General features: G+C 39.6%; 1 protein-coding gene across 1 annotated transcript; it reads right to left on the reverse strand.

Annotated features, from left to right (window-relative positions):
- Positions 1 to 1,770: 1,770 nt before the first annotated feature.
- On the reverse strand, positions 1,771 to 13,292 carry psmd11b (proteasome 26S subunit, non-ATPase 11b). Its single transcript, XM_049015214.1, has 13 exons — positions 13,143 to 13,292; positions 11,758 to 11,859; positions 10,824 to 11,020; positions 10,119 to 10,176; positions 9,339 to 9,533; positions 8,496 to 8,640; positions 8,002 to 8,062; positions 5,048 to 5,110; positions 4,675 to 4,800; positions 4,552 to 4,587; positions 4,363 to 4,414; positions 4,005 to 4,147; positions 1,771 to 3,634 (listed from the first exon to the last, which is right to left on the reverse strand). Exons 1-12 carry the CDS (start codon positions 13,228 to 13,230, stop codon positions 4,005 to 4,007), a joined length of 1,266 nt encoding a protein of 421 aa, XP_048871171.1. The 5' UTR covers positions 13,231 to 13,292; the 3' UTR covers positions 1,771 to 3,634.
- Positions 13,293 to 13,846: the final 554 nt, after the last annotated feature.

A 13,846-nucleotide genomic window follows, 5' to 3' on the forward strand; every position in this document is an offset into this window, starting at 1 on the left:
TACTGGATAAGCAGGTGGAAGACATATGTAAGGGTGAAATTTTAAGTGTCTTAATGGCAACACAATCGAAACGTGATCTGGCGAACTGTGAGTTGAGTATAAACGAACTTTGCTTTTATATTCTGTTTTATGCTATATCCTTCTATGACATGTAATGCAAACGAGAAAAATCCTACTCTGGATCCATATATAGAAGCATCCCCTGGGCTATTGTAAGGAAAGTCTCCTGGGCCAGGGTCATGTTAACAGGTTAGGTGATAGGAAAGCTGATATGGATACTATGATGAAAAACACTTTTCTGGTGCGCAAATTACAGATGACCAATCCTGTTCCCACGTCTTAATTTAATACAGTACTGTGTTTATTGCATGGTCATGTCTTATTGCACTATGATTAGTCCCGTGTATAACCTGTTTTGTATGCATGTGGGATTATGGTTCTGCTGGAATGTTTCATTCCACTATGTACTGTGCGTGTATATGCTAGGGATGACACAATTCACTTCTGATATTTAGGTCAGTTGCTTAGATGGCCAGGGAAAATTAACTCCCTTACTTTGAACCATGTTTCCTTAGTTTCTGAGGGACTTTCACAATAAAAAAGATCAGTCCCTAATCCATTCTATTACAAACATATATTGTATGTATTCCATTTGTAATTTTAAAAGTAAAGAAGTAGATTAGGGAGTAGTTTTGTGTTTAAATTCTTCATTTGAACAAAAACTATTTCATAATATTCCATTATGGCTGAGTGAGTCACATCTCAGTGTTATCACTTTGCCTTACAGGGTACACAGCCAGTAACACATGAACTACCAAGCACTGAACTGTTAGCGATAATGTGTGCCGATGGCTGAAATGTACAAAGATCACAAGTAATGATTCATTAGTATACCTCCACAAATAAGACCACTGTACAATAAATTGGACTAAGTTACATTTTGAGAAAATGGAAATCAGGATAGAACGAAAATAGACAATCATTTTTGAAAAAAAAAAACATTTATTTGAACTCATCTGAACATCAGATATACTCGGTAATTGTTGGACAGCAAGAACCGTTTGTACATTTGATATCGATGGCATCAACACATTCAAACAAGCGATCATTCTTCCTTTCCCCCCAGTGTATGGAAAAAAGGGGTCTTACTTGGGGGGCTAGGTGCTATAATACAAAGTTGCAAACTTGGAAAATGGAATTTTTACACAGTGGGAGGACTGAACTTCTGGGGGACCATGAAAAACTGCGATTTCAGAGTCAGTAAGGATCTTAACAGAGAGCAGTATTCCATACAGGAAGGCAAAATTTTGACAAATGGATCCTGACCAGATAATGAACACAAGCCCCCAGAAGCTTTCTAGTGTGTACCTCATTTGTTTCCAGAATGACCATCTAACACAAAACTCAAAATAATTCAATCTTTTAATTTGAAAATTAAAACTAACCTGGCCCCAGTCTATTAATGACCACTCAAGGCTTGATGAAATCAAAACATGCATAAAAGATACACCAAAATTCACCCCCTACATAGATCTGCAGACATGGGTTTCAAACCTAAGTGCTGATTAATCATCTACTATACAGTCATTTTTGCTAGGACTGGATGAAACTAGACTAACAGCAGAAGACACCAAAAGATGTTTACATTTACAATTTCGAAGGCAAGCCAAGCTGTATCATTTACAAAAGCCAAGAATCAGTAACTATTTTGAATGTGGATCGTGCTCCAATGTCGGGCAGAGAAACGTCTAAAAACAGCAGTTTGCAGGGTTAGATTTTGTCAAGAAATTATTTTATTAGGACCATTGCAATTCAATACAAAAGGCAATTCTCTGAAAGCAGCGCAACTTGCAACAAAACTACTTTTCTACATTTGTGGATAGACCCATATGAGTGATTCTGGTGATTTAAAAGGAAAGTAAAAATCCACAGACACGCACTTAAGCGGTTGAAACTAAAAGTGGGACAATTGAGCCAAAAGAGGCAAAATCTTGCTCAGTTTCATTGTATTTTGTGGCTACAGATTAGTGTTTGCAGAAGACAGACCGAGTAGATCCTAAGGAGTAAGAAATTTCCCACTAAATCCCTGCCTTTGTCCTCTGAATAACCCAACAATCTGAGCTTTCTATCACCCAAGAAAACAGCAGACTGCATCACCAAAACCCATCAGTGGCTTGCCTTGGATGTACAGGACTGATGACATACGAAGCAAACACAAGCGCTCAATTTATTTAAAAAAAATAAAATAAAGGAAAAGGGGAACTTACAAAAATCCTCAAATCACTGACAGAAAATAAGAAATGTAACCTAACAAACCTTGGTATGGACCCAATTCCTGCTTGGCAGACTACAATTTCACCAGATTACATGAAGAGGCTCTTTAAAAATCCATCTTTACTTGCCATGAAGACGAGAAGTAAATGGGAAAAAAAGATTACCAGAAAGCTGTCTCGTTCACATATAATCAACGGCTACTCATGCATTGCTTGAGTAGTATCTGGCCTTCCATTTACTCTGCCCACAAAGTTCCATTAGACCAAATATGACTAATTCTCAGTAAGCATTTCTCCCAGAAGATGTTTGAATTTTACTTTCATCAAAATACCAAGCAATGCTTCCTGCAGTAACCCTCAAAATGTTTAATTTCAAACTTCAGAGCCAGACATGATGTTTAAATACAGGAATACTTGGAAAAGAAAAATATAAACCATTAGGCTAACGGCATACTGCATTGCACTACAGCTTCTAACACATTAACGGAATAAGCATCAACAGGTTTTTCCAAATTCTAAGGTTTGACTGATGACCCAGAGGTAGCACAGAACTATAGGGAGAAATAAAATGCAAAACATGGAGAATTTAGTTTATTGTATTTAAGAATGAAAACCAACATGTTCCATTGAGTTGGCATCAGTACAAAAGCAGCACTGATAGACTTTAATTACATACAGGTATGGATGCTTGGCAATGTTCTGTAAAAACAGTGCTGAGACAGAATGAATGAGCATCTAATTCAGCCCAGCAGAGACTTATGATCTTCCAGGTCGTTTTTTGTCCATCCACAACCAGTCAATATGCTTTTAGAAAGCTTTACAACCAGTGGGGCAGAGGTGAAAGGAGTTACCTTGATCAAAACCGTACTCAATGTGTTGTCAGATGTTTACAGTCTCAACACTGCACCTGGCAACAGAAGTAGTCAAGCTATGCCTGCCTAACTGGTGTATTCTGCAATAGGATTGTGTGTGTGTGTGTAAGTGCATATACAACACACACATACAGCCCACATTCATACACATACATCCACCCAACACACACACACACACACACACACACACATATATGTATAGTTTTTATATGTTTTATTGTTTTTGTACAATATTCCCTGATGCCTGCTGGGGCCACTGAGTGTTGCAGAGAATCCTGAAAAACAACATCTTAAAAAGGAAGAAAAAAAAAAGTGATAATACAGTTGAAAAGTTTGTTTTGTCCATTGAAGGAGAAGTTAAAAACTGGAGTACTGCTTCAGTTTTTGGGATATTTTTTCATGTTCCCCCTCTTTTCCCCCACCTCTCCTCCTCCCGTGAAAAGTTCCACATGCCAGTCACGCATTCTCCACTGCCTGCCATCTTGATTTCTGTGGAGAACAGACACATGAATCAGCAGAATCTCATTTCACTCAACCTGAGGTGGTGGGGGGGGGGGGGGTGCATGATTCAGAATTCCCACATTTTACGGTTCACACTGAAAGACAGATTTAATGAGCACAGAAGACATTAACTGCTTAGCTAAGGAGCATTTAGGAGAAACGCATTTGTCCGTAGGTTTAAATACTTAGGTTAATATAAAATTTCCACAACATTCGAGAATGAACAGGAACCCTATGACAGCCAGAAATGTTGGTAAAAGCCAAATACCATTGGGGGCCTTGAGAAAAAACACCAATTACCTCTGTGGGACCCAAACCATAGACACCAGGTACGGTGATGGGTCCAGGTAGAACTCACCTATGTTAATTTCTTTGCTTTATTGTAGAGTGAATCAACAACTTTGCTCATGTTCTGAATTGTTTCAAGAGCTGCTTCATAGGTCTTGTCTACTGGGGGTTCATCAAATATGATCAGTACACCTTCTCCCTGGTCCAGGATACCTTTGGATAAGACGGAAAACTCAGGAATGTAAACAGACAGCGAAATTCTCTCTCAAAAACATCCAACCTAGAAAGATCAAAGAAAACAGTAAACGATGCCTTTAACAAACATCTCGCAGTGGCCATGTTTATTAACCCAAGCACTACCTACGCAACAGAAGTACCAAAGGGGCCACTGCATGTTCAAAAACCATGAAAGCACTTGAAATGTTTACCATGAAATTTCTTGTCCAAAATCATCTGTGATAATTTCCTCTCCACATCTCCCTACAAGAAAGCAAACACACTGACTGTCACAACACATTTACAGGGTTTTGCATTTAGAAAAATCAGGAGCCTTTAACTACTAATTCCACACTCACATATTGCAAAAATAAATAATTGGGTGGTTCAATTATTCATACCTTTGAGAGTTTTATGAGGGCCGATATGTGTTCTATCTGCAAAACAAATACAAATGAGTGAGGAGAGATTCTCACTGTATCATTCAGTTCAAAGCACCATAGAGGGGAAACACCAGCTCCTACCTGCACCCTGGAGAAGGGCTCAATGACACGGATCAGGTTCTGTTCCAGCAGGTTGTCATACAGTTTTGTCAGGTGGGTACTGATAATGGGGTCGTCCCTCAGCTCTACTCTGTATTCTGTCAAAGCCTGGAAGCAAGAGTAGAAGGACAAGCTTCAGACAACAGGACAACCACATGGGATCTTTAGGGCCTTCCACAGCATTAAAGCACATCAAGGGCTACAGGGCATGCCCTCATTATTAAAACAGGAATGAAATTCGCCTGGTTCTCCAGATAATGAGTTGCTGAGAGCAATGTAATTCCAAAAACCCACAGATCCAAGGACCCCCAGAGAAGAACAAATTTCAGTAATCAGGTAAGCACACGGGACTCACCTTTTCAAAATCGGCCAACGACCTGTTCTTACTGGCTTGTGCCACACATTTCAGAGCATCTGTCTGCAGAGAAAGAAAGACTGATCACTCAGCTCTAGTACTGTCACATCAGTCAAGGACGCTAAAATGTTCACTAAGTACCATTAAAGGGCTTCAGGGTATCGTGAGTGTGTTTCAGATAAGTGGCACCAAGTACATGCAGCATCTATACACACCTGTCCTATTCATTACCAGCAGCTTCTTATAACCGTCCCCAACTTAATGACATTAAAAAAGCAAAGTCTCTCAAAAAACAGCCAAAGATTATTTCTAGCATCTTGAAAAGTACATTTAAAACCTGGAAACATTGTTTTGACAGTCTGATAACATTACATGGATCAAGCACTTAATGTTTATTGAAGAAATCCATAGAAGGGGCCGGGCTTCTAGTGTGGGCCTCTGAGGTTTGGGTTGGCTTAATTAAAGCCAAGGGCCTTGAACATGCTCCAACGAATCATCTTAGCAACGTCTTCTACACCATTCAACATTCTACAAGAAAAAGTGCATCGTAGTCTTGAGCTCACTTTTATCCCTCTAAATCAGGACTCCACATCTGGACAGTAATCCCAAATCCAGGTCTTGCTTTCAGGTCTTTAGTACAGTGGTACCTCGGTATACGTCCTTAATCCGTTCCAGATCCTTGGACTTACACCAAACAGGATGTATACCAAACAAATTTTTCCAATAAGAAATAAAGGGAAAATGATTAATCCGTTCCCATGAAAAAAATCCTATTGTTATTGATACATTATACATTGATAGGGTTGTATAAAATCATTTGAACGCTGCTATATACTAAAACACATAAATACAAAAGCAATTAGATGAAATAAATGAAAAATTTCACCTCAGTTTAACTTGCTGAAAAAACACAATCACGTGAAAATTCACAGAGTTATAGCGCGGGTTGTTCACTGAATGGTAGCAACTGCCGTACTGACGTTCGTGGGCAGTCGTGGCTAAGTCTCGAGAGAGTGGGAAACAAGGGTAGCTAGCGGTGTCGTGACTTATTTTGACCCATACAAGTTCTAGCACACGAGTCGTATTCCAAACAAAGGTCGTATACCAAGCAAACGTTTTCGATGGCAAACAGGACGTATAGCAAGTTGGACTTATTCTGAAGCAGACGTATACAGAGGTACCACTGTGTTAGTTCTACAAATTCTGATTGGCTGAAGGCTTTACACCTGGCTAACAGGAAGGCTGGAAAAATCAACAGTGCTCAGACCATACGACTGTGATTTGAATAGCCTTGCTCGAAAGACTACCATTTATTGGAAGAGAAATGAACAAAACCTTTAACTCCTACGTGCTGTTTTGCCTTAAGTTACCGTTACTTCATAAGCACCCATACAAGACAACATGAAGGGCTGTGAGACACTAGTCAAGAAAAACCGTCCCCCAAGCTCACTAGACTCCTTTCAGTTTACACATCACCGTAACCAGCCCAAGAATCCCAAATTATCTGCCCTTCATTTGACCATATGACACCATGATAAAGAAAGTCAATTGTGTGAGAATGCTGTGGTTAATTTAGTTCAGCATGATATACAATCATCTCCTGGAAGTCTGCTGCACTCTCATCTTCCTCTGTAACAGTTATAATGGCAATTTCACCACAGCTCAACTCTGTTCACATCACTCACTACTGTACCACCAAGTGCAGTTCACACACACCAAACAAAACATAAAGTTCACTACTGATACAACAGTGGTGGGTCTTCAACGCCATTTCTACACCCAAGAGAGCACAGCAGCATCCCCATTGATCATAGCGAGGAGGAGAGCAGCCCATCCTCACCATATTCTACCAGAGTACCACAGAGAATGTCCTGACCAGGCTCTCCGCCTGGAACTGCCACATCTCAAAGCCCAAGTGCCAGCAGGGCAACAGCTGCAAGTATCACTGGAGTTTCAGCCCTCCACTTAGAATGCTTCTCATAGGGCCTCCAGCATCCTGATGGCCCCCTTACCAAGGCACCAGAGGAGCTACACTCCAGCAAATAATCCAGAAACATATCTGCATTTCATATTTAAAAAAACATTTTTTCAAAACTGACATTCACCTGCTATGACCTACACATAAGGACTGGTACAGGACCAGAGTGGAGCATTAACTAATCTACCCACTGTCAGAGTCACTTGTAGTATGAGGTGAACTAAAATTTAAAAGCAAGACTTTATGTAGAGTTGGACATACTAGAGTACATTAGTCAATTCTTTCACTATAAATTAATTTTGGCCTTGCATACTTAGCATTTACAATGCATACTTGTTTAAACAGACCAGATGGTCTCAAACCAGTTAAAAATAGCTCTGAATAACCTTGATATTTCACTGCTCCCTTTCTTCCTTGGACCCTACATTAATAGTGGGCTATTTCATAAACCAACCCATTTACAATTATCCTTCAACACTGTACACCTTCACTGAATCATATGCATTAGGGAAATACACTAACAACTTCAGACAGCTAACATGAACAATGTCATATACAATTAAGATACTACCTGAACAATGACTACAAGTTTTGGAGTCAAGTGTCCCAAAAAACTCCACCCCTTTCTTAAATGCAGAGTTTCAATCCCAATTTAAACCAAAATTTGTACAGGCCTACACCACAAAATCTGAACATAGTTTACCACAAACAACCCATTCTAGGGGCATTTTGACTAGTGTTTTTTCTTTCTGTTTATTATATATGTAATGTATCTTTTCTGTTCTCGTTTACCTATTGTTGTGTGACTTTGAAGCATATAGCTCTTTTGTGAACACGCTGTGTTCTTGAAATGTACGTTAAATAAAATTTTACTCACTTACAAACAAGGTCAAAACTTCCCCCACATAGCCTAACTTTAAAAAGGCAAATCTATTGGTAGGAACAAAGGCACTCAGACCACGGCATTCAGCCTTACCTGCCTCCCGGCATAGCGCAGAGCCAGCTTCCCACTGATCAAAGCTTGCACGTCCTCTGGACTAAAGAAAGACCAACAGCACGAGTCAATCACTGCAGAGATCAGCACATGCTGCACCCTCAATCCAGCCTCAAACACTTCAGCATTAAATTAATTATAATTAATTATCATATATTAAATTGCAATACGAAACCAGAAGATTTTTTTCATTCATCCATCTTTCATTGCACATCCTCACTCCCTTATTTCGGACTCCTCTGCAATTATGAATATTTGACTGGTCATTAATGAGACATGTTTTGAATTTTGATTGTCAATCCGGTTCCAATTCTGCTTTAGTATTTGAAACATTGCAGCATACACAAGATTTCCTGAACAATGCATATGTTCATGAATGATCGAGTCAACATTCCTCAAGCTACCAGCTGAAAGGAACATTTTTTTTTATCATCAGAAATCATGACAGAGTCAGGGGTCGATGTGTCAGCACTTACGAGTTGAGCATGATCTTGCAGAGGAGCATGTATTTGAGGGCGGTGATGGCCCGTGGGCTGTCAATGGAGTCGTAGCCTTCAAAGGCCTCATAGAAGTAGGAGTAGGCAGTCTTCCAGTCCTTCTCCTCAGCTGCATGAATGATTCCTGCATATGATGACAGGACAGGGTCAGCTGCCACAGAGGGAGCACCTTTTAAAGGCTGCAGAGGCGGTAATCTTAAGGGACTTTCTGAATGGCTCAGAAAATAGAACCTAGTAAATTTCACAGATTTCAAGTCAGCTAGCTTGATCCCTGCTGATTTTTTTAAAATAAACCTGACTTAAATGAATGCCACCATGTTTGCACAACGGTAATGGACCAATATTTCAAGCAAGACTGTTTTCGGCCCCTATAGCCATTTACCTGGCTGCGGAGAAAATGAAACAGAATAAAATGATTTTTAGGTAATTTTTCAGTCTAACAAAAATCAGCCCGGTTATCAGCTATTTCTATTGTAATGCTGGAAAAGATGATATGGTCCGAGGCTCAAAGGCACGATGAAGAGAGTCTGTATTAAAGACAAAAACAAAAAACATCTCCAAGCTAACAACTGAAAGGAACTTTTTTTATAAGAACTCGAGAGTCAGGCTTCTGAGTTTATTGTAACAGACATTCGGAAAACCATATTGTGTGTTTTTTCCCCTTCACAAAGCACAACGAATAGGGGGAAAAACATCCTTATTTTGACAGAAGCACCTCCAGCACAAAGATTATTTTTTGTATGGTGGTCAAGCGTATTGACGTCTAAGAATGGAGCAGCGGAACGATCAGTTATGGCAGAACGAGCAGCTCCCTGTGCTTACCTGACTGCATGTCCAGAGCGGCCTGCAGTTTAGGAGGGCAATAGATGGCGTTGGCAGTAGTCCTAGCAGAGGTGAGTGCAGCACGGGCTTTAGGCAAGTTGCTCAGGGCATGATAGGTCTTGCTCTCCAGGAGCTGCACCTCTACTAGCAGAGCTTTGTCATCCATCTTCTTCAGTTCCTGAAGCAGCTGAGACCCTGCAAATTTGCAAAAAACGAGATCCGTAAATCATAAGCCACAATAATGGGTATACATCCCAATTTAAATGTACAACATGCATTTCATCTTTACAATGACATCAGGAAATCTAGCACTGTACAGTGCCAAGAGAAGATTCAAGATAAATACCATAGACATAGAGCAGGACCAGAACATGGGCAAAAATTAATTTGCTCTACTAGTAAGAGAAAAAACTTCAAAATGCTTCCGAAAGTAAACAGGTAGCACATCTTGATCTTTTAACATATACAAGAACCGGAACAGAATTGCTTTCCATTGTTCAAGAATAAATTACAGCATTTTATGCATTAATAACCCAGATTTCCATAAATTTAACAATACTTAGTTCTGGCTTTACTAAACCATTTTATAAATCAGGTTTTTGTGAGCACATGATGTTCAGATAAATTAAAGAAGCTATAGAAAACCTTAACACCTTAGGGTAGCTGATGGGTGATTTCATACTATTATCTGTCACCACAATGACACCTCTTTTAATGAACTAATCTGCAGCCTGGCTAAACTTTCCATATTTTCCCCACTCACAATGTGAGCTGACTCACCGAGCAACAATGCCTCCTGGTACCTCTTGGTGTCGAAATACAGAGAAACCAAACGGGCCTGTGGAATGAATGGTTTATCATTAGCACTTCAATCACCAACGGTTACAGAAACTGCTGCATGTTAAATGGTCATATGCTTCTTTTAATATAAAATAAAAGGATGGATCCTGCAACTGCACCACTGAATATGGCAATTTAAAATATCCTGAAATTGTTGCACTAAGGCCAAAATCAAGCCCGTTTAAATGCATTATGCATTAGTAAATGACCATCTCATACCCAAAAATGGCAGACAGGATTCTTAAATTGTTTTGATTTTAATATTGTTCATTTACTATACCAGTAACAATGTTCCTTCATTCAATTAGATTTAATTGGTCAAATCTGGGTGGATTTCAAAGCACAATTAATGTTTTCCAGATTAAATCAGTATCGTTTTAGCCATCATTTTTCATTTTTTTCCAAAGTCATTTTACACGATTCTACAAAATCATTAGGAAAGTTTAAGAAGCCAAAGAATAATAAAACAATTGAGATTATAACACCATAGACAATCTACTACAATAAACATCAACAGTCCAGTTTATTGCACACATTTTCTATAAACAGTTGGCAGAATTTCTGGGTTAATTTAATTTAACCCAGATCACTTCTGAGATTCATTAAATGTATCTAATATATGAAGGCAGACTATGCCAACATTACCTCAAGAGCCTGACGCAGAAAGGTCCTCTTCTCAGACTTGGCCCATTCAATACACTCCAGACAGAGGTCCACCTCCTGTCCAGTGGCCGCCTCCATATCCAGGAACAGGTCAAGTAGGGATCGCACCAGCCGGGCCGCTTTGGCCTTACTGATGGAGATCAGAAATGGCCTGACATACTTCAGCAGGCCCCCCAGCTCTGTGGGGTATAAGCACAGGTTGTAACCACAGTTCTCTGTCATTGATTTGCTCCCAGTTTTCTATCCGTATTGATATAGTCTCTAAGAAGCGATGGTGAGCTGGAGAGCTTTTTAAAGCAACTATGAGCAGTCATGAGCAGCAGGGCTGCTGTTTTTGTGGTGCCTGAGACTTGTATGAAATTATAGTTGGGGGGAGGGTGGGCACTCAAATTACCCTGCATGGGAAATTTTTCATTCTGCTGTAAATTGTCCTGATTAGCAAAAACATATGCCTGCAAAACCAAGAAGAAGTTAATTCCTACTGAAATAACTGATACGAGACAAAAAAGCATCACTCTCTAAGGGTCTCTATAGAAACAGTAAGCTGTCCACTTTAAGTAGGGGCAAAATGTGCAGCTATTACAGGACATTTTAAGATGCAATACAACCCCCCCCCACCCAAAAGTAAGACACCACCTGAACATGGAGAAAGTAAAATCCCCACTAAGGTGTCGGTCTCAGTTTCTGTCACACGTTTAAGTTTTTTCCTCCAACTTTCCCACATAATTACTGTCAACTTTAACATTCATCAAAAGAAAACTTTCACAGTACATTCAAAAACTACATTAAATACAACTGCTCTGGCTACACTTGACAGTGGATATCAATGAAAAGTCAGACATACAACACACATTTGATGTTGATGATTCAGTCATACCACCCAGCGAGTACGCCTGTCAATAAGGGCCATCCCTACCTGCTGCCTGCCCCGTCATGGCTAGGAGGGTCCCCAATTCCAGGATGCTCTGTTCTTTAACTCTCACCGCCTCCTCATCATCTTCTTGAACATCTCTCTTCACTGTTGGTAAAGAGGAAAATGTTGTGTTGCCGTTAAATAAAAAAAACAGCTCAAGTCAACTGACAGTTTTTTTTCCAGGAGCATTTACCCTCCTGCCCTGAATACCAAGAACATTCAAAAGGTGGAAAATACACATCCATCCCTTTAAACTACATTTGGCCCTATATATTTAGCTTTACGGTCGGCTGGCGCGGGCTCACGCTCATGCATGTTTTTAGTTACAAACCGCAGCAAGTACGAATTCGCCTTCTGTGGAGTCAGAGGTTTTCGTTTTCATGTCATTTTAAATCCGAGTCTACGCTGTATGTCGGGTGCAGAAATACATTTATCTTTTATTTATACCAACGTACATTGAGCCAAACCTCACTCACACATACACAGAAAACAATTTCCCATTACTATATATTTACGTCGTTAATCTTCAGGGCCGTAGGTGGCATTGCACACACCCACACCTTGTCACAGGTGAGACGCTTAGGTTATAAACGTGCCACCAAAGCGACTGAGAATGAAGCGTCAAGATGCTTTCATGATACAACCATCATACTTCCTCAAGATTCCCTCGGAAATCAAACGCAGCTGCCAAAATTCATACACTTAACCTGTGGCTTACCTATCCTAATTATGCCAGTTCTGTACATTTAACGAAATTACGCCATGTCCTGGACAGAAATGACGCCGTGTATGTCTTCACATAGGTATTTCTTTAAAAAAAAAAAAAAAACTAACAATAGTTTTAGGTAATTTCTCTCCATTCATGTTAGTTAACCTACCTTCTCAGCCCTGACTCGACACCTTTTTCAGGTAGCATAAAACGTTTCTTACCAGTAGCGTTAGGTCCGCTCTCATGAGGTAAAAAATAAGTATTATCAAAATGAATAAAGCGAACTAGTTGGTTGGTTAATTTTCTCGTCTGTCGATAAAGACCTTTTTCAACAGCACAGCTTGCAACGCAGCTATCCATGGCTGCATACATCCCGTGTGACTCATTTAAAAGCACTAACGACTTTCCAAAATAGACAACTTTTTATACACAACTGACGCTTGAATTTTGCAATTAAACAACAGATTTCATTTTGATGAAACTAAGCAGAATGGCGTTATATGAATAAAGTGATGCGGGTTTTGGGTTTCCCGGCCTAGCTAGCCACGTTAGCCGTGCGACGGTGAGTCAGCAGCAAGCGAGCCGGCTCCGCGGAAAAGCGCCAGTCGGTGACCGAACAGGGCACATCTACAATCCGAGAACAGTGTAATTTATTTTAGGCTAGATAGCAGCAACTTACCTATTGAATGAAGAATATCGATTGACGCGTTGCGATCCGTGTTGAGAAGGGACTGAGCTCTCTGGAACTCAACCGCCGCGGTCGCCATCTTACTAACTCAGAATCTGCCAGCCTACAAATAAACTCGATAGCGGTGGAATAAGAGAGCATGCCGGGAAATTGAGTCATACGTTAATGCGCGTATGTGCACGAGCGTGTACGTACTACGTATGGAAATTTGGTAACGGGAAATGTAGTTGTCTTTGTATTCGTGTTTTCTCGTAAACATAAACGTATTAACTCATTTCGTAAATTTATTAGCATTTATTCCCGAAGTAAAGCCTGCATCACCGGTTAACACAGTGTAATAAAATGTCTTATTTTAACGTTCCACTTTATCGAAATCAGGGAATAATGTCCTCAGCATGTACGTTTGCCGTTCTGCTTTTAAAAATGTTTTTGATATGTTCACTGAAAGGTCATTTAGTATTTATACGCAGACTTTGTGTTCATTTTAATTACATAGTTACTAGTTGCACATACACACTCACACACAGAGATGATTTATTATATATATTTATGTATATGTAAATATATATAGGCGCACACACAAACATATATACATATACATATATACATATACATATATATACATATATATATATATATATATATATATATATATATATATATATATATATATATATATATATATATACATACAC

Source organism: Brienomyrus brachyistius, chromosome 5, assembly GCF_023856365.1.
Source record: "Brienomyrus brachyistius isolate T26 chromosome 5, BBRACH_0.4, whole genome shotgun sequence".
Lineage (NCBI taxonomy): Eukaryota > Metazoa > Chordata > Actinopteri > Osteoglossiformes > Mormyridae > Brienomyrus > Brienomyrus brachyistius.